Source organism: Phyllostomus discolor, chromosome 6 (genome assembly GCF_004126475.2).
Source record: "Phyllostomus discolor isolate MPI-MPIP mPhyDis1 chromosome 6, mPhyDis1.pri.v3, whole genome shotgun sequence".
NCBI lineage: Eukaryota > Metazoa > Chordata > Mammalia > Chiroptera > Phyllostomidae > Phyllostomus > Phyllostomus discolor.
The window spans coordinates 103,469,136-103,491,367 of NC_040908.2; the positions used below are offsets into that span (position 1 = coordinate 103,469,136).

Consider the following 22,232-nt stretch of genomic DNA (forward strand, 5'->3'; position numbering starts at 1 on the left):
AGACCTCTAGGCAAGTCAAAAGCCCGGAAGGCAGTGCAGTAGTGTGTGTCTAAGTGTGAGCAGAAGAGGGGAGGTTGACATTGGAGTGATGAGAGAAAGGGACTGAAAAGGTTCTAATGTAAACTCAGAGTATCTTCAGGAGGATGGCTTCAGACCACATGAAGGCACACCACATTTACCTTTCAGATTCCATTGCTGAGAGTCAGTGGCCCAGAAGTAGGGACTAGAGATGGAAATAGAAATAGGAAACAGAAGGATAAATGGAATTGTAGAAACAACCCCTAAAGGGGTGAACAAACTAGGCAACCAAGCTGATAACTTTCTTTTTTTGAGAGGAAGAGAGAGAAACACTGATTTGTTGTTCCACTTATTTCTTCCATTCATTGGTTGATTCTTGTACGTGCCCTGACGGGGGATCGAACCTACAACCTTGGCATGCTAGGAGGATGCTCTAACCAACTGAGCTACCTGGCCTGGGCCAAGCTATTCACGAACTATTCATTAACTACATCTTATGTACCAGACACTATGTTAGGTACTTTACAGATATTCTCTCAAAAACTCTTACAACCATGTTGTTCTCATTTCTGAAGAGGAAATCAGCTACAGAGAATACATTATTTACTTGACACTGCACAGCTATTGTAAGTGGCAGAAACAGAAATCAAGCCAAATCTGACACATTGTAAAGCCAGAACTTAAAACATATGCGAGTTAACCAGTGAAGGAATAACACATTTGAGCTCACAGTAAGGAAGAATTTGTATAGTGTGATCTTAGAACACTGAGAGTATACCTGTAATCATCTGTTTGCTTTGTTTCTTCTGCCTAGACTGTGATCTGTTTGAAGACAGGATGTGTTTCTCATATCCATCGCCCATGAAAGGACAAAATTGAACTGAGTAAATTTGAGGATTGAATTGGCTTTATTAAGAGATCCATGAATCAGGCAGCATCCAATCCAGCAAGTAAAAGGGCGCTCTCACTCCCAGGAGTTATACAAAATGGGAAGTTTTTATAGTCAGGAGGGTGTGGCAGACAAGTTATTAGCAAAAACCAGAAAGGATTATTTTCAGGCCAGGACCTCTTCTTTTGGGTTAAAAGGACTAGCAGGGATTTTATTAAGTAGATTACCTCACTAGTTTTGATCAGGATATTCTAGAACAATTGTTTTAAAATTCCACCCCTGGGAGACTGAAACTGTAATTAGGTTAGTTACTAAATTTTGGTTTGGTGACATGACTTAGCAAAAGTGATTCCTTTCTGCCCTGTTTCTTTCTTTTTTTTTTTTAACCCGTCCAAGTACCTAATAAACAATGGACACCAATTCAGCCTTACTTATTTATTGAATATTTACAACGTGCCAGACCCAAGGCTCTGGGACAGGGCTGGCTTCATGTATGTGCAAATGACGCAAGAGACAGCATAGGAAGAATTCTGACGCTGCGCTGCTGTTACTGGCCAGCATCTAGCATCCTGGTCGCCAGGAAATGCCTTTTACCAATTAGGTAGATTAAATAGTAAACCAAGGTAGAGAGGAGGAAGGAGACATGTCTCACACACTAACTCAGAAGTCCTGAGCCTGGTCTGATAATATTGCCAGGTGTTCCAACATCATAAGAAACACTATGTTAGCAAGAAAGAAGGGAAATCCTTGAAATTCTATGTAGTATTTCCACTATCTGGGGAGGAAAGCTTTGAAACTGTACTTCCAAAGTTTTGAATGCAGCAGAGGGTCCTGGAATGCAGGAGAGGGTCCCTGGTGTCCAAAAAAGAAGCCCATAAAACAACTTTGGTTAATTGTCTACCTCTGGACACTGTCTTTTTATGAGGGAGTCCCTAATGCTTACAGAAAGAGCCCATAAATAACTCTGGGTAACTGCCCATATTTTAATTAACAGCCTCCTGTCACATACTAGTTTTACAACCAAGATGAACAAATGGGTCTGGAGCAAGATAAGGATTTGGGCCAACAGATCCCCACACATACCTAAGCTTGGGTAGTCACATTCCCCCAGGAAAGCTGACACCACATTTACCTGTTAATTAATAGGTAACTTTTTTCTCCTATCCCACTACCTATATAAGTCCTCAGAACAAAGGGCTTGCTTTCTCACTTTCTCTCTCGGGGGCTCAGGGCGCTCTTGGCTCCCTGGCCACTGAGCCTCTGGCCCCCAGCCTCAGGCCACCCGGGGGCTTGCCACCCTAGTCTTCAGCTGCTTTTACTTTTGCCGCCCTGCTTTGCCCTGAAACTTTGCCTTTCACTCCCCGCCCCCACCCCACTCTACCTCGTCCCATTCTCTTCCATGGGAATGGGTCACTAATAACCTGATTACACACTAATAGATTTGCTAATCTGTAATTCTTTACATGCATCAGCAAGAAAAACCAGTTCTTTCCTGTCAACACAACTAGTGTAGTTACACCCAGCTGTATGCTCAGAATGGCACTTGGTTTAATGCTCTGCCGTCCTCTTGAAATTCTTAATTTTATATTTGAACTTTTGTTTAAGACTGATAGAGCAATGGAGTATGCATGGAATGAGAGGTGGTGCACTGTGCAGGCCCACCACCATTCTTAGCTAACTCCATTTACATAATGCATTTGTGGGGCTGGCTAAACATAAAATTCTGGTGGACCCATGATCCATGGGGGTTTAGTGAGACTCAAAGTCCCCAGATTCCACAGTGTTGGTACAGTGTACATTAAGAAGTAAAATAAATACAGCTGAGTTAGTTTTGTGCATTTTCCACTGTTCTAGTAAGAACAGTAGTTGTATGAGTTATAAAATACAGACTGTGAAATTTCAATGATTCTGAATATGAGTAAAATGTTCTTATATTTGTATTTAAGACTGGCATTGCACAATATAAAGAGTGGTAAAATTCATGCTGGTAGTTTAAATTTAAAAATTTTCTTTGAGTGAATAGCAAATTAATATTAATAATAGTAAAATATTTAAGAGCATGATCAACAATGCTATCAATGATTAATAGCAAATTAGTGTAATTAATTAAAACACCATGACAAGTCAAACGGGATTACAGAAAAAAGGAGATAATTTATATTTTAGTACCTTTAATGATATTTTTCCCAATTTTTGAACAAGGGACCCTGAATTTTCATGTTACACTGAGCCTCCCAAATTACATGACTGGACCTACTGCTAAATACGGCAGTAGATAAGACATGCAATACCTGTCCTGGAGGTCGCAATATTTCATAGACAGGAAATGCCTACAGGATTAGAATTTTTCTGCCTGGGTTCAACATTTGGAGCAAAATTGAGTGAAGAGACCAGTTTACCTTTCAGATCCGTCCAATCCCGAGATGACACTAATTCTAAACTAAGAGTAGACAGGTGTAGTGGTTTATAAGATGATGCAAGAGGTTTGAAAATGGACAAATCAAACCAGTTTATTCCATTTTGTAACAAGTTTGGTGAAGAACCCTCACCAAAACTAAGCTAGTTTAAACTGTCTTATCTTAATAGTGAGTAACTGTTCAGGGAACTAAGAGGAAAAAACTGAGAAAAATAATTTATGTCTAGTGATACGTTAACCAACTCCTGCGAGGGGTACCCTGGTTTACAGTGAAAGAGTGACCTAACAAAAGTCCAAAGGAGGAGAGGGAACTGGGTGTGCTCCGGAGCAACACTGGCTTCCAGTATAAAGGTTCCTTAGTTTGAGTGACAGGCAAAGCATGATCCTTTCACAGTTTAACACAGAAGAGATTTTTGAAGGCAAAAGTAGACATAATCTGACAAAACACACTTGGCACCACCCACCAACTCTGGGCGCCAGATCAGCAAGTGGGAAACAAATCAGGCTGAATGGCTGTTTCCTCGCAGTTCACATCCACTCCGCTCACTTGACCCCCCAGTTTCTTTTTGTCATTTGCCAAAAAGTTCTTAGCCACAACACTTACCTAATAAGTTAAGGAAGGACGCCCCCGAATCCTCTCTCAGTTTACCCAGCTTCCTCCGGGTTAGGAGTCAGGCTCCGCCCACCTTGAATCACTCCTCCCACCTTCGCGACCAAAATGGCGCTCCCATAATCCCGCCTCTCACGTTCTTTCCTGAACTAAGTTGTTATCGCGAGATTTCGGCTCCACTATTAGCTGGGTGGCGCGCTTGGCTCTGTCCTTTTTCTTCTGCGTGGTTGACGAGGTAGGTGGTTATTTCTTCCTGGAATGCTGAGGTCTGGGGATTGCTGGGTGCGGACCTCCGAGGTTTGGGTTTTAGGCGGCGAGTACTCTGCTGACGCTGGTACTGAGCCCGCGCGGGTTGGTGCAAGCCGTTCGCTGACGGGGATGAGTAAGGAGAGGCCTAGGCCACCCAGGCCTGACGTGTATGGGAGCGGTTGCGCTTCTAACTTTTCTCGGGACACCCGCGTTGCGGGACCTTCGATCCGATGAAGTCAGGCCCTGACGGCGGAGGGCTCGAGTTGTGGGCTTCGGGTCTAGCGTTGGATTGCGGCCCACACATAAAAACGATTATAACGTGGGTGTGATCCAGAGTGTGTTCTGAGTTGTAGGTGTTATAGACCAGTACAGGTGTTCTGAGTTATTAAGTGTGAGGTAACATTTGGGCCATTTTCTCTGACTGAGATTGGGTGATTCCTGGAGACAGTCGCTCCAAGGTCACGGAATGAGCGGCCAGAGAGGTATTGTTAGCGCTGGTAAAGTGCATTCATTACCTGGCCATGTGGCCTCGCAGAATCTCGAATAGGAAGGGATATTTAAATCGGAATGCTTTCTCAGCTACGTAAAAAGTGATCTTTTGAGTTAACCACAGTTGTGATAATGTTCTAATATTTTTAAAAAAATTATCCTCAAATAACCACCACTGCCATTTAACCCAATTTTGTTGAATTTCGTTCCTAAGCATTTCATGACATAGTTTGGTTTTTGCCTTAAAAAGCTACAATAAAACCAGGAAATTACCACGCGAGTCCATTGGACATTTTGAAAATGTAAGATGTGTGTGATATTACCGATTTTCTATATTTGAAATATTTTGCTGTTAATTGTAAGATTGCCTTTCATTTGTATTCATTGGTCATTCCCAATTATAAACACTATAAACAATACAAAAATGGAAGAATAATGACATCCTCTATAAGGGAGGTACGGTTATAAATTAAGATGTCATCTTTATTTTTATTCTAAATTTTGCCCAAACTGTTGTAAAATATTTAAGCTTTTTTAAAAAGGAAACCAAAGGGCATCATTGTTGTAGTCTGATAGTCTTTCATTGATGTATGAGAATTCAGAAATTTTACATTAATATCCATAATGGCAAAAATGTGAAGAAAGACGTTTCACAGTGATTTTGTTGAATAACAGTATGAATAGGAAAAGGCCATAAATGAAAATCCTAGACCAGGAATTTAAAAATGGCATGTTGGATTGAGATAGTAAATAATGGTTATTTTTCCTGGTATACTGAGGCCACACTCAACCCTCTGACATTGTATGTAAAATTTTTCTAGGAGGTCCCATCTGCTTTTGGAAAATGGCATATTATTAATACTTGTAATTGCACATTACCATGGCTAATGATAAAATATTTTAAATGATACTATTTTTTGCTGTCATGTAAAAGTTTGATATTTTAGGGGGGAATGATACTATTGTAGAATCTTGTTCCACTCGATAGCTTTAGAGGCACAACTGAAAGAACTCAGTAAAATTTCTAGATTTTTAGAGTTTGTTCTGAAATACATGGTTCCTACATGAAAATATTAAAGGCCTTGTAAATGATTGTGCCTTAGTTTATATATGATGGCATAACTTCTACATCAACTTTTGTATTCCGTGGATATTAGCTGTTTCTGCTGATAGTTATTTGTTTAGGGAGTAACTACATATGTATTGTATGTTGTCAGAAATTTAGTGAAAGCAAAAGCACAAGTGACGGACTCGGAGGGACCGAGAGGGACTCGGAATACCTGTCAGCAATGGATTCTCTAGACTATATAACAGCATCGGATTCAGCTATGGAAAATGAAAATCAAAGGTAAGTGCCTTTTTTTTTTTTTTTTTTTTTTTTTTTTACATCAACAGCAATTATCAGATTTTTACTAGAAAACACTAGATTTGAAGGTAATGTTTACAATGTTTACTGTATTTGAATTACCAGAAAAACATAAGTCATTGTAAATAATGAGTGGCAGTAAAGGTAATTTCCAAGAATTAGGAAAGAAAAACCTTTACACAGACCTTCAAAGTTGATCTACATACATGTATATGGTGTATTCTTAACCCAGGGAAACCAGAATAGTTTCTCTGGGCCAACTTGGTATCTCAGCTTGACTAAATCACCCTAATTTTATAACAAGAAAAGGGCTATCAGTATAGACTGTTAACATTCAGCTTAGTCTGATTATTGCACTTTATCGAGAATGCTGGCTTAGGTGTGTGATGGAGATGTTTCCTTACCTCATCCATTGACCTTACTCGTTTATTAAATCAGTGTTTCTAGTATATTCACATCAAATATCTATCTATTAGGTATATCTTGTTTTATTTAGAGGAGGTTTTGTTTTAATTAGAGGAACCTCTAGCAGTGAACAAGACTGCCTGTGTGGGACTTGTGTTTCTCTCAGAAGATGATTTGGTAAGTGCTATGGCATTTTGGGCCATTTTAGGTAGAGTGACCAGGTCAGAACTAGTTGGCTAGTACTGAGCTCATCATTTTAGAAGTTAATCCTCAGCAGGTGTTTCTGTTTTGGTCCGTGGCAGAAAAATACATTACTGGTAATAGGCATTTAGTTACATAAACAGGGAAACAATTAATCCCCCCCCCCCCTTTTTTTTTTGTAGCGATAACTCTTCCTCTGGTAGCAGCTTATTTAAAACTCAATATGTTCCTTGCTCACCTAAACGGAGGCAAAGAAATCCTGTTAAAAAATGTGTTAGTTCACTTGAAAGTGTTCAAGCAAGAGATTCATCCAGTGATTCATCTTTAGAACCAAGACCATTGACTTTGAAAGCTATTTTTGAAAGATTCAAGAAAAAGAAACGTAGAAAGAGGAAATATAAGCCAACAGGAAGACCGAGGGGAAGACCAGAAGGAAGGAAAAGCACTAGGTCAAAAATAAATAAGAAACAACTTAAAGATAACAGACCCCAGTTGCCTTTTTTAGAATCAGAGAATGGAAGAAAACCATTACCTTGGAGAAATATTTTAACATTTGAGGTGAGTGAGTATATGTGGGTACCATAACTAAAGTGCCTGAAATGGTTCATTGGTCACTTAGAATTTAGGTGTACCTGACTCAGTTAAGAACCACCCAGTCTTTCAGCTCATACTTCTCTTGGGCTACTGGTTGAAATCTTCACTGGTATATTCAGTGACCATACCTGTTTTTGAAGTGTTCCAAGGCTATTTATATAAAATCCCTTGATTTTATCCTATCACGTTTTTAACATCCCTAAAACTCAAAAGAGATTCCCAGTTGTAACCTAGATAAAACCCACAATTCCCTTCATGTTCAATGACTTCAGTAGATTTCATCTCTTAGAGATTTGAGTATTCTATTTCTGACATGATTGCCTGGTAAAGTGTCCAGTACTATATACTCAGGTATTTGAGTTAACTTTTTAAAATTGATTATGCTATTACAGTTGTCCTAATTTTCCACCTTTGCCCCCCCCCTCCACACAGCATCATTCTCCCTCAGGCAATCCCTACATCATTGTTTATGTCTTTGGCTACTGCATTTTCTATACTATACTGCTTTCCCCCTCATCTTCATCCACTCCCCCACAGTCACCTCCCATCTGGCAGTCATTAAAATGCTCGCCTCTCTTATTTGCTTAGTTTCCTTTTTAGATTAAATTGTTGATATTCATTGCCATTTTACTGTTCATGGTTTTGATCTTATTTTTCTTAAACAAGTCCTTTTAATATTTCATATAATAATGGTTTGGTGATGATTGTACTCCTTTAGTTTTTCCTGTCTGGGAAGGTCTTTACCCCTCAATTCCAAATAATAGCTTTGCTTAGTAGAGCAGTCTTGGTTGTAGGAGCCTCCTTTTCCTGACTTTGGATATTTCTTGCCAGTCCCTTCTAGCACGCAAAGTTTCTTTGGAGAAATCAACTGGCAGTCTTATGGGAGTTACCCTGTAGGTAACTGCTTTTCCACTGTTTTTAGGGTCCTCTCTAAACTTTGGCATTTTAATTCTGGTGTGTCTCAAAGTGGTCCTGTTTGTGTCATCTTGTTTGGGACTCTTGTGCTTCCTGGACTTGCATGACTTATTTCCTTCCCCAGATGAGGGAAGTTTTCTTTCATTTTTTTAAAAAGATTTCCAATTTCCTGCTCTTTTCTCTTCTGGTACCCCTGTAATGTGAATATTGGACCTCTTGAAGTTGTCCCAGGGGCCGCTTACACTATACTTGTTAATTTTGGATCCTTTTTCCCTTCTTGTTCTGATTTTTTTTCCTTCTGTTCCAAATCATTAATTTGATTCTCAGCCTTCATCCACTCAACTGTTTACCTGTAAATTGTTCCTTATTTCAGTTACTGTATCCTTTGTTGTTGACTGGATCTTTTTATGCTACAGAGGTCCTCAGTAAGTTCCTTGAGCATTATTATAACCAGTGTTTTGAACTCTGCATCTGATAGATTGCTTATCCATTTTGTTTTGTTCTTTTTTGGAGTTTTGATCTGTTCTTTCATTTGAGCCATATTTCTTTGTCACCTCGTTTTGGCAGCTTTGCTATGTTTGTTTCTGTGTATTAGGTAGAGTTCTTATGACTCCCTGTCTTGGTAGCCTAATGGCCTACATGGCCTAATGTAGTAGGTGTCCTACAGCTTCTAGTGGCACAGCTCCCCATCACCCAAGCTTGGTTCTTCAGTTGTGCCCTTCATGTGGGCTTAGTGTACCCTCCTCTTATTAGTTGAGTGAGACTGGAATACAGTTGGCAGGTCAATGGGAGGGATTTATGCAGGCCAGTTAGCTGCAAGGATTGGCTGTGTGGCCCATGCCCATCAACTCTGTCCTCTATGGAGGATCAGCTGTGCAGGGGCAGGGTGGTGGTGCTACAATGTAATCTATAAGCTGTCCAATAAGTGCACAGGATCTGGTTTCCCAGGCATTGTCGGCCAGGGTCAGCCTCCTGTTTTGCCCAGGGCCACAGTGTAAGGTATAAAGCAATCTGAGATGGCTGCTACTTATGCCGTGCTTGGAGATTCCCAGGAGAAGCCAATCTGTGAATCTAGGCTGGCTGCTGGTAGTGCTGGGGCACTTGGCTAGAGGTGTTGGGGGGGGCCTGGGGGCTCAACAAGGCTGGCTGTTACTTCTTTGAGAGGATTTAGGAAGATGTGAAGCATAAGCCAAAATCAGCCAATTGTGGAAGAGTCACTGGTAACAGCTTGGGTGGGCCCCTCAGTTGGGTGACACCAGCATTGGGATCTCCCGGGTGGGGCAGACAGTGTTAGCCAGGTTGAGGGAGTCTCAGATATCACCCCTGCTAGCTCTGGCTCTGTGGGAGGGCTTACAAAAGGTACAGTGCTCTGTATCTGCCTTTCTGTGTGGGAAGAAACTGTCTCCCAGCTTTTGTCTGGATGCCCGACACTTCAGTTGCTCCCTGTATGCCACGGCTGCCTTTCAATCTGCTACCCTGGTGCTTGAGCTCAGAGAGTAAATTTAAGTCCCTGTGTGGGTTCTTGAAGAGGAACTGCTTGGAATTCCAGCAGTGTCTTCCAACTCAGTCCCCACTCGTTTTTGCAGCCAAAGTTATAGGGGCTTAATATTCTTGGCACTGGAACCCTGGGCTGGGTACCTGGTGTGAGGCTGGGACTCCACTCCTGAGATATCCCTTCTAAATTTTTATCTACCGCACATGGATGTGTAGGACCAGACCAGCCTGTTGCACATCTGTGCTCTTCTACCAGTCTGGATGGAGGTGGTTTAATTCAGTGGTTGTCCGATTTCCATTCAACTCAATTTCTGACAGTTCTGAATAATGGTCATTCTGTAGTTGTAATTTTGATATGCGAGGAGGTGAGCCATGTTTTACATATGTTGCCATCCTGATAGGAAATCTGTATTGAGTTAATGTTTGCACTGTTAATATTTAATTCCTTGATTTAGAATCTGATTTATTTGAGGGGATTAATACTAGTTAACCTATGTTTTTTGGTGATTATAATAAACGTCATTATTTAATACCCCCAAAGCACAAATTTGTGCTTGGTTTTCTACCAAATTCAATAACTTTGATAACTTGCTAGGTAGTAGTGACTTTTTTTTACAACCAGCATTTGGTGTTTTATTACATGTGAGCTGCATGTGGCAAAGTAGTTAAATCAAGTACACTAAGAGTTCTTGGTAAGGGGATCCTTGACAGTTTGGAACATAAGCATCTGCTGAGGGATGGAGGAAATTTTTATTTTGTAAGGCCATAGCTTAATAATTTTTTTGGTATATAGCAAGCAGTGGCAAGAGGATTTTTCAACTACCTGGAAAAACTGAAGTATGAATACCACCTCAAGGAATCCTTAAAACAGATGAATGTTGGTGAAGATTTAGAAAAAGATGACCTTGATAGTCGTAGATATAAATACTTGGATGATGATGGATCTCTCTCTCCTATTGAAGATCCAGTGTAAGTTAACCATGTCAAATTTTGGTCATAGTTTAACAAATCAAGTGTTTCTAAATTTTAATGTTAATTTATCCATATGCTATTGATTTGTGCTGGGAGCAAATATACAGTAGGCCATCTGGGTTACTGCCATTGAGCTATGATCTTGGCTTGTGAGAGCCAATTTTGGGTGTTATGCATAGCAGTGAAATTTTTCTCCTTCACTGGTATTGCTCTTCAGCTGTATGTCATGACCAGGTAATACTGAGTTTTAGAAGATGTAGTCATCTGAGTGATGATATGTTTAATATTACAGGGGAGAGGATGAGGTTGAAACAAACCTTGAACATGATGAATGTGATATCAAATTGGTGGTAAGTGACACTTTTATTCCACTTCGTTTTTTGGAGGGCAAAAGTTGGTACAGGAGTAATTTTATCCAGTAGGTATTCTTAGAGTCTGTATTTCATTTTTGAGAGGCTTTAATATATTTGGTGTTGAGAATAAAAAATACATATTTGGGGGATAGTTGGACTTTTCAATGCTATTACTAAGTTTTATATGCGGATATCGAATGAGAATAAAAGCAGTATTGAATTTTTAACAAGATCTAGATGTAGCCAAGGTTGAAATCACCTGGTAGAGTTCAGTTTTGTGTAATTGCTAAAGGGATAGAGTTTTAGTTATTACTTAATGTTGGCATCTTTTATGCAGGAGAATAATTACTTCATAATAAGTTCTGAATTACCAAAGAAGATGAATGTGTATTTAGAACAAGAATATACTGGAGAAGCTGCTTTGTCTAAAAAGAGAGTATCAAAGTGCAAAAATTTTGGACAGAAGACAGAACAGCCTGAAAAGGAGATAGGAATATGAATGTCAAGGTAAAGAGACTAGAGAAAAAGAAACTTCACAGAAAGTAAAAGATGATGTATGTATGCGAGCCCAGTAATAAAACTTCTAAGGGGAAAATAAAAAGATCTTGTAAACAAGTTTATAAAAAAAAACTGCTCAAGAATAAGTAATTATTAGAAAACATTTTAAAAGTGAAATGATGTATGCACAGAAAATTGAGGTTTTCATAGCAGAAATAATCTCTTGCAAAATAATAATGGGCCTATACTTTTTTATTTCAGGGCAAGAGAGCTTAAAGGTATCATTTGAGCATTGAATCAAAGTAGAGAGATTGCAGTCCGAAAAAAGTCTCTGTAATCATTAGAAATGACAACCAGTTACCCTTCTTGACTGTATCTGAAACCCCGTGCTATAGTTTTATTCAGAAAAAATAACTGTCAGTGTCATGTTTAGTACTGATAAGAATTTAATTCCCCCTTAACAGCCTAGAGTGTTTTCACTTCCATCATCTTTTGTCACCACTGTATATTACCAGTTATGCTGTTATATAAACCACATTTTACAGTAGCACTTGTGTTTGTTTTTGCTTAATTTGTGGGCAAAGACTACATACAGGTGCGGAAAATAAATCCTCTTTTGCAACCCAGAACTCATTGTTTGGTATGAGTTTTGATACATACAAGAAGGAACATGATACCTAAAACAGATTAAAGTGATGGGTCATTGGTAAAAAGAAAAATTGGTTCCAGGACTGTGGGTTTGATAATTAAAAAGCATAGGAAATAAGGGAAACTTCAACTATACTGATTTAGTATTCCAGTTTTAATGTTGATATGAAACAAAGATGGCTTTGTTTGTTTGTTTGTTAGGGCATTATGTTGAAAACACAATTTTTGGACTTAAAGGTATGTTTTACTCATTAGGTGAGTTTTTGGATCAGATTTCTTGAAATGTAGCATGTTGTCAGATAATCTAAACCTTCATAGGAAATTTTAGCATTGAGAGACTTTTTGCCAGCTTTCCAATTCTGTTTATGACATGATTTCAGAAAATGAATCTTAGGGAACACTGTTTAATAGTGACACTGTGCCAGCTTCACTTTACTTACAGGAAGGGGTCCCAGAACTGTCAGTTGGACTATAGCAGTAATCAGAATTTTGCATATTTCTACTTGACACCTGTAACATTTTAAATTAACGCATGATCTAAAATGAGGTTGGTTCAATATTAACAATGACTACATAGGACACAGCATTTTTTAAGTTTTGATGGTATAAAGTTCTCAAATGGTAAAAACATAAATATAGCCACATTAATATTTTTTCTATATTTTTATACTTAATATCAAGTAGCTTAGGAGATAATAGATGCTCAATTTTGAGGCAAAAATTCAGTTAAAGTAAAATTTTTTGCTCTGTAATCTGGGAATTTCATAGGTAAAACATTGCAGTATCAAAGCTCATGAAAATCAAGACTTCTGTTTTTTATACATGGATATTTTTCCTTTGGATTATGGATTATCTATAATAGCTACTTGGCATTTTGTACCTTTTTTGATCAGTGTATACTCTTCTAAACTACATTGTTGAAATCCTTATGTGACTGATTTTATGATACGATTTCCTGAACCTTAATACAGTTAAATTTTATTTGTGAATGGGAAGATGTTTTACTATTTTTATACAACTCTGAACTTGAAATGACTGGAGCATATCAGTTCTAGTAATTGTCTTCCTTTCTGTAGAGTCTTAGATTTGTCACATCTTTTAAAATGTGTAAATAATGGTTGAGGTCTATCCCGATGGGGCTTTTTCTGTAGACCTACATCGTTGGAAACGCCTCATAGAGTAAATATGTTGCTTCCTTTACTCACAGAACTATGTCTTAGATCTGTGGGAAGGAACAACAAGACATAGCTGCTAAAATTATGAAAGATCCTAACAACCTAATTTTTTTTATCTTAGGTTTTTCTATATCTCGAAGATCTGTACAATTCTAGGTAGTGATAACTTAGGTAAGTTTTTGGTGACAATGTAAACTTTGGTATTACTGCAGTTCAGATGATGAATTTAACTGTTCAACTGCTGAATGATACAGACGTGAACTAAAATGTAATTCTGACAGCTGAACATAACTGTATGGTTTTAGTTTTTAATCACATACCTGTCAAACTTTTATTTGGTGTTTTATTTGTAGGACTGATATGACATGAACTTACTCATGTTTACAGGTAAGTGGAACATTTCTATTTATTAAGGATTCAAAATTGTGAGAAAATGCAAATTGTGAGTAGAGTAAGTCTTCATTTAACACTGTCAATAGGTTCTGCTACTTAAAGCCAAATGATATATAAGGCAGGCAGGCAGTTTGACCACAGGCTAATTGATGCTAAGTTCCTATGGTGTCTGAACTTGGCAACACAACATTGAGCAGAAGGATGTTATTCAAGGACCTCTGCGCAGCAGATTACCACATTATTGTGGTAACTAATAGTGGTTTAGGTATAAAGTAGAATTGTCAGAATCTTGGTGAAAATGTTTGCTGTAATTGTATTTATATGCAGAATTGGAAAAAAATGAAGAGACTGTATATCTAGGGTTACCAAATAACAATGTCCCCTTTTTGCACTGACAGTTCCATATTGTTCTGCCTAATAACATGTAGATTTGGATATGTTAAAGTAGCAGAGGAATTCCTCCTAATAAGAACAGTGTGAACAACTGTGATCTTCATTTCTAGTGCAGAGACATGATAAAGATAATGGTGACTAAGATTTATGATTTACACGCAGTTAATGTGGTTCCCTCACTGAAAGAACGATTAGGAATTGGGACATTTTCCACAATTAGATTTAGAGGTGTTTGTAATAGTTTGGTCACAATTGCACTGCATGGTATCTGCATTTAGCAGTTTATTCCTGCTAGGTGTTCAAAGGACAGTGCGATATAAATCCAGTGTCTGGCATCGTTGGTTTTCTTGGCTTTGTGCATGTTAAACCTGGTATTTTTACTGATACAGTATTCCTGTAGTTTCCTCTGTTCAGTTACACACAACTTCAATAGGAACTAATGCTTCTCTTTTTCTAGGGTGTCTAAAATTGAGAAACCAGGCAGATCCATCTGCTCTGACCCTAATTGTAAGGATTTTGATTTTTATTTGTTAATTCTGGCAGCGTTTTCCCTTCATTGATAGCATATGTCAGCAGAAACTTCTATACAGATGTAGAAGCCTTTTGCATAGTGTATGTATAGATTGAGAGAAACTCTTACGAAGCCTCATTGTAGATGAAAATGGGCACTGCTTTTGTACATGTGTCCAGAAATTGTTAATGTGGCTACATTGAGACAGGTTTTGCTTCCATCACAGTAACTTTATTGCAGTGGTGACAATGAGACCTGTAACATTTTCTGCTAGGCTCAGTGAGTAAAATTTGGACGTAATAAAAACTTTTCAGTATATCTTACATCACCTGCTAAAATAACGATGTACTTCTTGTATTTAACTTCTAGGGCCCTAAAGTAAATTGCTTGAGGAAATTGGGCCCCAACAATTACAGGTAAGATTTTGATCTCCTCAAATTCCCTCCTAATTTGTAAGAGACATAAAATCCCTTTATTGAACTTAAGCATTAAGGTCTTTGGCATTTATTTAATGCTTAAAAGTAACCTGCCTGTCCTGTGGTTTACTGTTGCCACAAAAAAAGACAGTGTTTAAAATAAGGCCAGCATGTGTTTCCACTGATGTTGTGATGATGGGGAAAATGTTCAACTGCTCTGAATGGGCTGAATGAAAATAGCCATCTGAACATCCATCTGCATCAGATCTATGCCATATTTTAAAACTTGAAAGCTCTAAGGTAGAAGTTCCCTGAAACATGCTCATTTCCAAATTGCTGCCTTTGCAGTTAAAGATCAGAACTCCTTTTTTACGAGTTCGGTTGTGAATGGAAATAGATTAATCAAGCCTTAATTTTAAAGTGTATCTTACTAATACTTAGTTTAAATGAACTAGATTGAAAAGATGCTTATTCCATCTATTTGCAGCTTTAAGCCTGGAATTTTTAATATACGCTAGTTGGGAACTGGTTTTCAGGAGTGTGGATCCTAATCGATCCCATTTCAAAAAATGTAGCCCAGCATGAACTTAAAATTTTTTTCTCCAGGTGGGGAGTTTTTGAAATATGTCCATATGCAAGTGGAAATCAAAGATCAACTAAAAGAATTATGGCAAGTTATTTGTCTTTTTATATTATACACCAAATTATTTGTTAGAGTGTAATGGTCATTACCAAGGCTTTTAGAATGCAGTTTCTCATTTGCCGTGGACATGACCACAAAACATTTTCCCACTAGGTTTTTTTCTGCTATATTGCTAGCATTCAGCCTATTGGGAACATTTTTTTAATTCTTAACTTATTTTCACTGCCTAGGTCAGCACTGTACTATATAAATACAACACAAGCTGTATGTGCTTTTGTAATAGCCATCGGTAATCAGTGAGATTTTATAATTGCTGTCTGAGATTTCTAGAGTCTTCCAGATGACCTTTGTCTAGCTAATCCTTCTAGGGTGCTTAGTGACCAAATAGTTTGTCATCACATGACCATCTCTTCCTGTTATATAGGACCAATGGTCATGGCAAGTGACTGGATTGAGCCAAAAAGGTATGCACGTGTTGGAAAAAGATAATTTGTAGGTCATTTCAAAGAGAGCTTATGTGACCAACACCAGGAGCTCTTAACGCTGTGACCTAAGATTGAAGTTCTCCATAGGATGTAATACACACTTGATAGTGCTGTGTTTTCTTACGGAGATATATATAAAATCAAGCTATTCATCAGTGATTGGTGATGTGGGAATAAGTGTTCCCCAAGTTTTTAACCACTGTATACTTTCTTTTTTAGGAATTAAAACTTAAACTCATGAGGAACCAAGGACTCAGAACATGTGAAATTCCTTAAATAAAAATTTATTAACTTTAAATAATTGTATCTATTTTACAGATAATAAAAACTCTTTACACTTTTTGTACAAAGTCAGCATGTATTTTTGGCTCGAAGTTTCTCTAGTGTTTTCTGTGGAGGGAATAAAAATGAAATTTAGCTGTTTTAGTTGTGGTGTACCTTTGACATGAAAAATCACTGCCAACTGCTTACCTTATGAAATTCTTTTGCCCTTGCTCTGTTTTGGGCATAAGCATCTTGCTTTGCTTTTTCTTCCTTTTGCTGTTTTACTTCAGGTAACTGATTGTATAATCTGTAATATATTTATATGGAATTAGAGATGAATACTTCAGAAATGTGAATTATTATTCATACAAATGCACACACATACCTTAGAGCCCTCTGCTGCATAAGGGCTTGTGCCATCTTTCTGTCCTCAGGAAGTGACACTCTAACTTTGTTCACACCCTTTAGGTGACTCACAGATGAACCTGAGCAGAAAGCAAGTAATTTGCTGGGCAAACAAGATTCCCTTTCTGAAAATGGACACAAAAGTGTTGGGAACATACCTGTAGGATTCCCCTTGATTACTTGGCTTCCAGAATTTTTAGAGACTTGTCTTTTATTCCTTATTTCTTTCTGTCTCTGGCAGGATCTCTCTATAAATGATTTTTTTCTTTTTATAAATGCTTCTTGTAAGCTTCCTGGTGCAGGTGTAAACTTTGAAAGGGTTTCTGTTTGTTTAAAAGAAAAAAAAAAGGCTATTTTCACTTCATTGGACTTCATAGGCCAGCAAGACTGGAGACTGAGAACTTGAGTAGGGGATTCCCACTAGCCCTTGGGTGCTGAAGGCGTACCTGAAGATGCTGCAGTTGGCTTCTCCACAGAATGCTCTGATGCAGCTGGATAACCTGAATTTTCTATTTCCAGTACAAGAGGCAGAAATTCACTCACCTAATTGCAAGAGTCATAGATGAAACTTACCACTTTCACCTCAATGTACAGCAAAAGTTAAGATTCTACAGCCAAAACCTGATCCAGCAGCTTTAGGACTGAATGTTTCCGCAAGAGGGAAGTCTTCAATAAAATTTAAAATGCTTTATTTGACCAGCAGCACTACAATTACTAGCCCTCCACCCAAGGCTACTTTCCCATCTTAACCCTAGACAAAAGCTTTTGGTTTTTCTTCACCTGATTACCTGTGAATATCTTAGGTGAAGTCCATTCTGATTTGGCAACAGGACACATAATCAAGACTTGCATATAATCAAACTCATTAACCTGGAGTATTTACTAAGTAAGATTATATGTCAGTCAATAGAATTTGAAACATTTTCAAAATAAACTGCTCTGGCCAGCATAGCTCAGTGGGTTGAGCACAGGCTGCGAACCAAAGCATTGCAGGTTCAATCCCCAGTCAGGGTACATGCCTGGGTTGCAGGCCACAGCCCCCAGCAACCACACATTGATGTTTTTCTGTACCCCTTCCCTCTTTAAAAAAATGTTAAAAAGTATATAAAAAAGTAAACTTCTAAAGCACTGGCATTTAATTATGTAACTATCCACCTTGGGTTTGGATTCCCTTAACTATGTGCTGGAGCGCTGTCCTGCCTCTGATTACTTTGGAACCAAGTAGCTTTAATTGGGGAAAGGCAGGCAAGAATTTTTTCCAACTCAAGTCCAAATGAATCTATAGCATCAGCAATGTTATTTAGCATTTAAAAAATCTTGCTCCCTGGCATGTGGGACCACTTTTGGCTCAAATGTGTACCTATATTTAGGCAAATCACATACTATGGAATTTATTGAGGGATTGAGATGCTTTTCTATTTCCTGTCAGCTGTCAGTTTCTGCTGTAAGCACATTAAGCCTCCTGTTCACTTTGTATAGTTTATTGCACTTGAACTACACCAAAATATGAGGCAGGAAATTAGTTTGCAAATTTATAATGGAAATAACATGCAGAAATAAAAGTGAAAAACCAGTATCCTTTCCTGTTTCCCATTTCTCAGCTATGGGTTTACTGCATAAATGAGGTATACTAATACTGAGAGATATATTTACCTGTAAGCTTTCTCCCTCATTCTTTTCTTCTAGGGTTAGGTTTGCAAAATCCATTTCAGCAATACTTATGTCACTGGTGCTTACTAATGTAAGTTCTGGTTCTTCCATTATACCATGGCCAGACTCTGTCTCCTGTGCAGTAAAATTAAAAAGGAAACCATGACCAAAAATATTAGTCTTAGCCCTGGCTGTTGTGGCTTAGTGGACTGAGCACTGGCCTGTGAACCAAAGGGTTGCTGGTTCAATTTCCCAGTCTGGCCACAGGCCTGGGTTGCGGACCAGGTCCCCAGTAGGGAGCATACAAAAGGGAACCACACATTGATGTTTCTCTCCCTCTTTCTCCCACCCTTCTCTGTCTAAAAACAGAATCTTAAAAAGACATGCAAAAACCAAACTAAAGTAGCCTTAAACATTGGAACATGTGAAAATGTATGTTATACGGGAAGAACAACAGACCATGGCAGTGCACCTCCACTCTTAGAAATACTGGGGAGGACTTGGGGTGGGTGAAACTATGTGATCACTGTTGGAAAATATCTTCTGTAAGGATTACAGACAATGGATTACAGGGCTAGGCAGCTACATGGAGGTTAACGGGGGACTGGAAAACCAGAGGGTGTAGCCTAGCTAAAGGGCTGCAGCCAAATGTAGGCCACTGCTGCCAGACTAATTTTTTAAGGGAAATACCATCTTTTAAACATTGAACAAAAATTTACAAAAACATCCAAAAGCCTAATCTGTGATCTAGATGTTGCCCTTATTTTCAGTTTCTATTATAACACTTAAACATGGAAGGACAATACTCTGTATACAGGTAATGAGTTGAAACCAAATGAGATTATGTAGTGATTGTCAACTGGGGAGCCGTGGCACACTGCTATGTCCCAGAATTTTTAAATACAACACCTGACTTGAGTCAGGGGCACTAACCTCTTTTCCTTTAGATTATCAAATGAAAAAATGACAACAGCCAACACAAACAGCCATCCAATGTGAATGAATCAAAATTACACCTTTTTATTTTGGGTCAGGTCAGCAAAAAATACATTTTTTGGTGTGCTGGCAGAATTTCAGTAATCAGGGTGTGTGTGACATGAGAGGAAAAAGGCTGAAAATAGCTGGATTAATTCAATGCAGTGAGGTGGAGCACTGATAGTGCTGAGGCACAGGCTGGCCGCCATTCCTCAGGGGAGCTGACAAGGGATATGAAAATTGGGAGGAAAATCTTTTGTAAAATTCAGAGATCTCCAAATTGGAGATTTCTGATGATTGAGACTATTTTGATTAGGTTTACTTATTAATAAGTAGCTTTGTTGTTTCTCTTGAAATTTGTTTCAAAAGTCCTCCTGGATTTGGACTTTTTATACTTGCTGCTTATATTTGTTGTTTTTGGGTATCACTTTGTTTTCCTTTTCTGCCTTTGAATTGAAAATATTTTCTATATTTTAATAAGTCTTTTTATTCTCACTGGTTTGGAAACTGCATTTTATTTATAAGTAATTACTCTTAAGTTCATAACATGCATACTTAACTATATATGTGTGTACATATATTTGTTTATATGTGTTTTTGACCAGTAATCTTAAAATAAAAACAGTAATACTGGCTTAAAAAATTTTTCTGGAAAACCGGTCTAAATGCTATTTACACAATACAGATTTCACTTACCCAGACTGGAATAGAGTTCTGTAGAGAAAATGATCCAGAACTGAAAAAGAGCTCTGATTGCGATGGTTGAGATAGGTTTGGTATGATTTGTGTAGTTTCTGCTTTAGTTGAGTTATCAAGGTATTTTTCATTCTGAACAGTTAATGAATATGGTAACTGAACTGAAGTTCCCATTTCTACCATTCTTACACATAATTGTGAGTCAATTTCTTGTACATGTGGATTTACATTTAAAACTCCACACGTTTTGTTTTTATCCTTTTCAGTGAGTCCTTGACTTTGTGACACTTTATCAACCCCTCTTTGTGATAACTCTTCAAAGTCCAGTCTTTCTTTTCTGCCCTCTAACTGGTCGTTCATTGAGCACTCACTGTAAGTAGAACTAAATGGAGTGATATGTTGTAAGTTTAATTGATGAAATTCAGTAGCCTCAGCAGATGAACTGAAGACTGAACTTTGCAAATTTCCTACAGAGAGCTGGAAATGAACATTTTTTCCTTTATTTTGTAATATGTCACTTGGTTCAGAGGAGAAGTTCTGATTTTCCATGTCTTGGGAAGAATCTCTTGCTTCAATGCCAAAAATACTTGGTAGATCAGCATGCTGGCTCCCTTCTTGTGAAGAAAATTCTGGCAGAAGCTGTTGAAAAGATTGTTCAGATCCTGCAATAAGAAGTTTAAGAAATCAGTTAGTTAATCATGTTATAAAACTTGGATACAGATATAGTCCCTAATATTTTTAGTAACTTGCAAAGGTTAATTCCTATAATTTTAGGAAAGTTGATGTATATAAACATGAATAGAAAGTGAAAGGACAGTTACAGCAATTTTCAAATAACTCTACTGTTCATGTATATATTGTCTCCTAATATTATTTAAAAAAAAAAACAATGGCTATTAGACACTACATTTTCCGTTGTAATATAACCAAATACTGATTTTGTTAGAACCACCGAAGGACTTTGGTTAAAATGTACAAGTGTATCTTTTATGTGTGTGTATACTTATCTATATATAAAATTTATACAGAATGTTTTAGAAGGATAAACTATTGACTCTAAGGGCCCAGGTAGGGAAGTTGAGCAAGAGGCAGCACGTTTTTATTTTATCAAGTTCATTACTGTAAAAATTGCAAAGTGAGCATACATTATTATCTCTGTAATTTAAATGAATACACAAAGAAACAGAACTTGTAACACAGAGCAGTGGTGAGGACAGGAATGGAGACAAACCAGAAACTGCTAAGCACAATTTCTAAGAAAAATGAATATAGACAATCAAGAAAAAAGTACTGGGCTTTAACTTTTTCTAACTTAATTGTACATACCCTCAATAATTTTTTCTGTGTCAAAACCTTCAGCTGCAGTATGAGGCAAATTAGGGCCAGGTTGCTGATTCAGGCTTATGTTGAGAGGAGAAAGCAGGCCGGTCCTCCTCAGTGCTGTAAAAGAAACCGTGCCTTTGGAGGGTAGAGTTGCGCTGTGGCTTTCACATGAAGCATCTGAGCTCTGATGGAAAACAACAGGGAAATGCTGAAATGTTGATTATGTGTTACAGATTGAGTTAATATGTTCCTTTGATATTACTCTTCTTTGATTGCCACTTTGCTATCACACTAATGATTGGCTTATTCAACCTACTTCTTCCATTTCAATTAATATGAAAAAGACTTTTTTAAAGAGATTGTTTAGAAAACAAATTACAAATTAAACAGAGTGAGTTTAGAACACAATGAGAGCATAAGCAGGAACTATGTATGACAACTGGGATACCAGGATGAGGAAGTCGGAAGACCCAGATTTGCATCTTAGATGCTTTACTGGATAAGACACTTTTTAAACATCGCAAGATTATATTTACCTGAACTGCTTAAGGCTGAATTCCATCAAAGTAAATCAGCAAACATAAAAATATTCTCAAGCTTTTCATGTGTCATACTCAATAGCTGGAAATAAGGCTGATAGTACAAAATTGTAATGCAGCTATTTTCAATCTTGGTTACATGTTAGCATCACATGGGGAGCTTTAAAAAAACTGATATCTGAGCACTCCTAGAGATTCTCATTTAATATGGGTCTAGGGTGCAGTCGGGGCACTGGAATTTGTAAAA

General features: G+C 37.9%; 2 protein-coding genes and 8 non-coding genes across 20 annotated transcripts in view; 9 read left to right on the top strand and 1 right to left on the bottom strand.

Moving 5' to 3' along the window:
• Positions 1 to 4,176: 4,176 nt before the first annotated feature.
• On the top strand, positions 4,177 to 16,475 carry TAF1D (TATA-box binding protein associated factor, RNA polymerase I subunit D). 11 transcript variants are annotated; one of them, XM_036028676.1, is made up of 14 exons: positions 4,177 to 4,284; positions 5,889 to 6,019; positions 6,826 to 7,201; positions 10,440 to 10,615; positions 10,911 to 10,968; positions 11,309 to 11,478; positions 12,319 to 12,356; positions 13,415 to 13,463; positions 13,646 to 13,679; positions 14,536 to 14,585; positions 14,959 to 15,005; positions 15,612 to 15,675; positions 16,073 to 16,112; positions 16,353 to 16,475. In XM_036028676.1, the coding sequence occupies exons 1-6, from the start codon at positions 4,192 to 4,194 to the stop codon at positions 11,468 to 11,470; spliced, it is 996 nt and encodes a 331-aa protein (XP_035884569.1). In that variant the 5' UTR covers positions 4,177 to 4,191; the 3' UTR covers positions 11,471 to 11,478; positions 12,319 to 12,356; positions 13,415 to 13,463; positions 13,646 to 13,679; positions 14,536 to 14,585; positions 14,959 to 15,005; positions 15,612 to 15,675; positions 16,073 to 16,112; positions 16,353 to 16,475. The 11 variants fall into 11 exon arrangements, with proteins under 11 accessions (XP_035884569.1, XP_035884571.1, XP_035884579.1 ...); XM_036028678.1 differs by lacking the exon at positions 15,612 to 15,675 and having other exon boundaries at positions 12,319 to 14,585; XM_036028686.1 differs by lacking the exons at positions 12,319 to 12,356; positions 13,415 to 13,463; positions 15,612 to 15,675 and having other exon boundaries at positions 14,536 to 14,587; positions 16,073 to 16,434.
• LOC114501206 lies at positions 12,016 to 12,142 on the top strand. The gene has a single exon (XR_003684958.1). It is a non-coding gene; the product is annotated as a small nucleolar RNA SNORA40 (small nucleolar RNA).
• Positions 13,235 to 13,365, top strand: LOC114501185. The gene has a single exon (XR_003684943.1). It is a non-coding gene; the product is annotated as a small nucleolar RNA SNORA18 (small nucleolar RNA).
• On the top strand, positions 13,504 to 13,575 carry LOC114501217. The gene has a single exon (XR_003684969.1). It is a non-coding gene; the product is annotated as a small nucleolar RNA SNORD5 (small nucleolar RNA).
• Positions 14,332 to 14,469, top strand: LOC114501161. The gene has a single exon (XR_003684923.1). It is a non-coding gene; the product is annotated as a small nucleolar RNA SNORA8 (small nucleolar RNA).
• On the top strand, positions 14,721 to 14,855 carry LOC114501174. The gene has a single exon (XR_003684935.1). It is a non-coding gene; the product is annotated as a small nucleolar RNA SNORA1 (small nucleolar RNA).
• Positions 15,188 to 15,259, top strand: LOC114501159. The gene has a single exon (XR_003684921.1). It is a non-coding gene; the product is annotated as a small nucleolar RNA Z40 (small nucleolar RNA).
• On the top strand, positions 15,728 to 15,847 carry LOC114501183. The gene has a single exon (XR_003684942.1). It is a non-coding gene; the product is annotated as a small nucleolar RNA SNORA32 (small nucleolar RNA).
• On the top strand, positions 16,143 to 16,269 carry LOC114501167. Its single transcript, XR_003684929.1, has one exon. It is a non-coding gene; the product is annotated as a small nucleolar RNA SNORA25 (small nucleolar RNA).
• Positions 16,397 to 22,232, bottom strand: part of CEP295 (centrosomal protein 295) — a 47,008-nt gene continuing 41,172 nt past the window's right edge. Inside the window, 8 exon segments of the mRNA XM_036028675.1 lie at positions 16,397 to 16,523; positions 16,605 to 16,704; positions 16,783 to 16,882; positions 16,961 to 17,125; positions 17,249 to 17,345; positions 18,456 to 18,587; positions 20,124 to 20,785; positions 21,450 to 21,630. Coding sequence (XP_035884568.1) covers positions 16,485 to 16,523; positions 16,605 to 16,704; positions 16,783 to 16,882; positions 16,961 to 17,125; positions 17,249 to 17,345; positions 18,456 to 18,587; positions 20,124 to 20,785; positions 21,450 to 21,630 — 1,476 coding nt within the window. The 3' untranslated portion in view covers positions 16,397 to 16,484.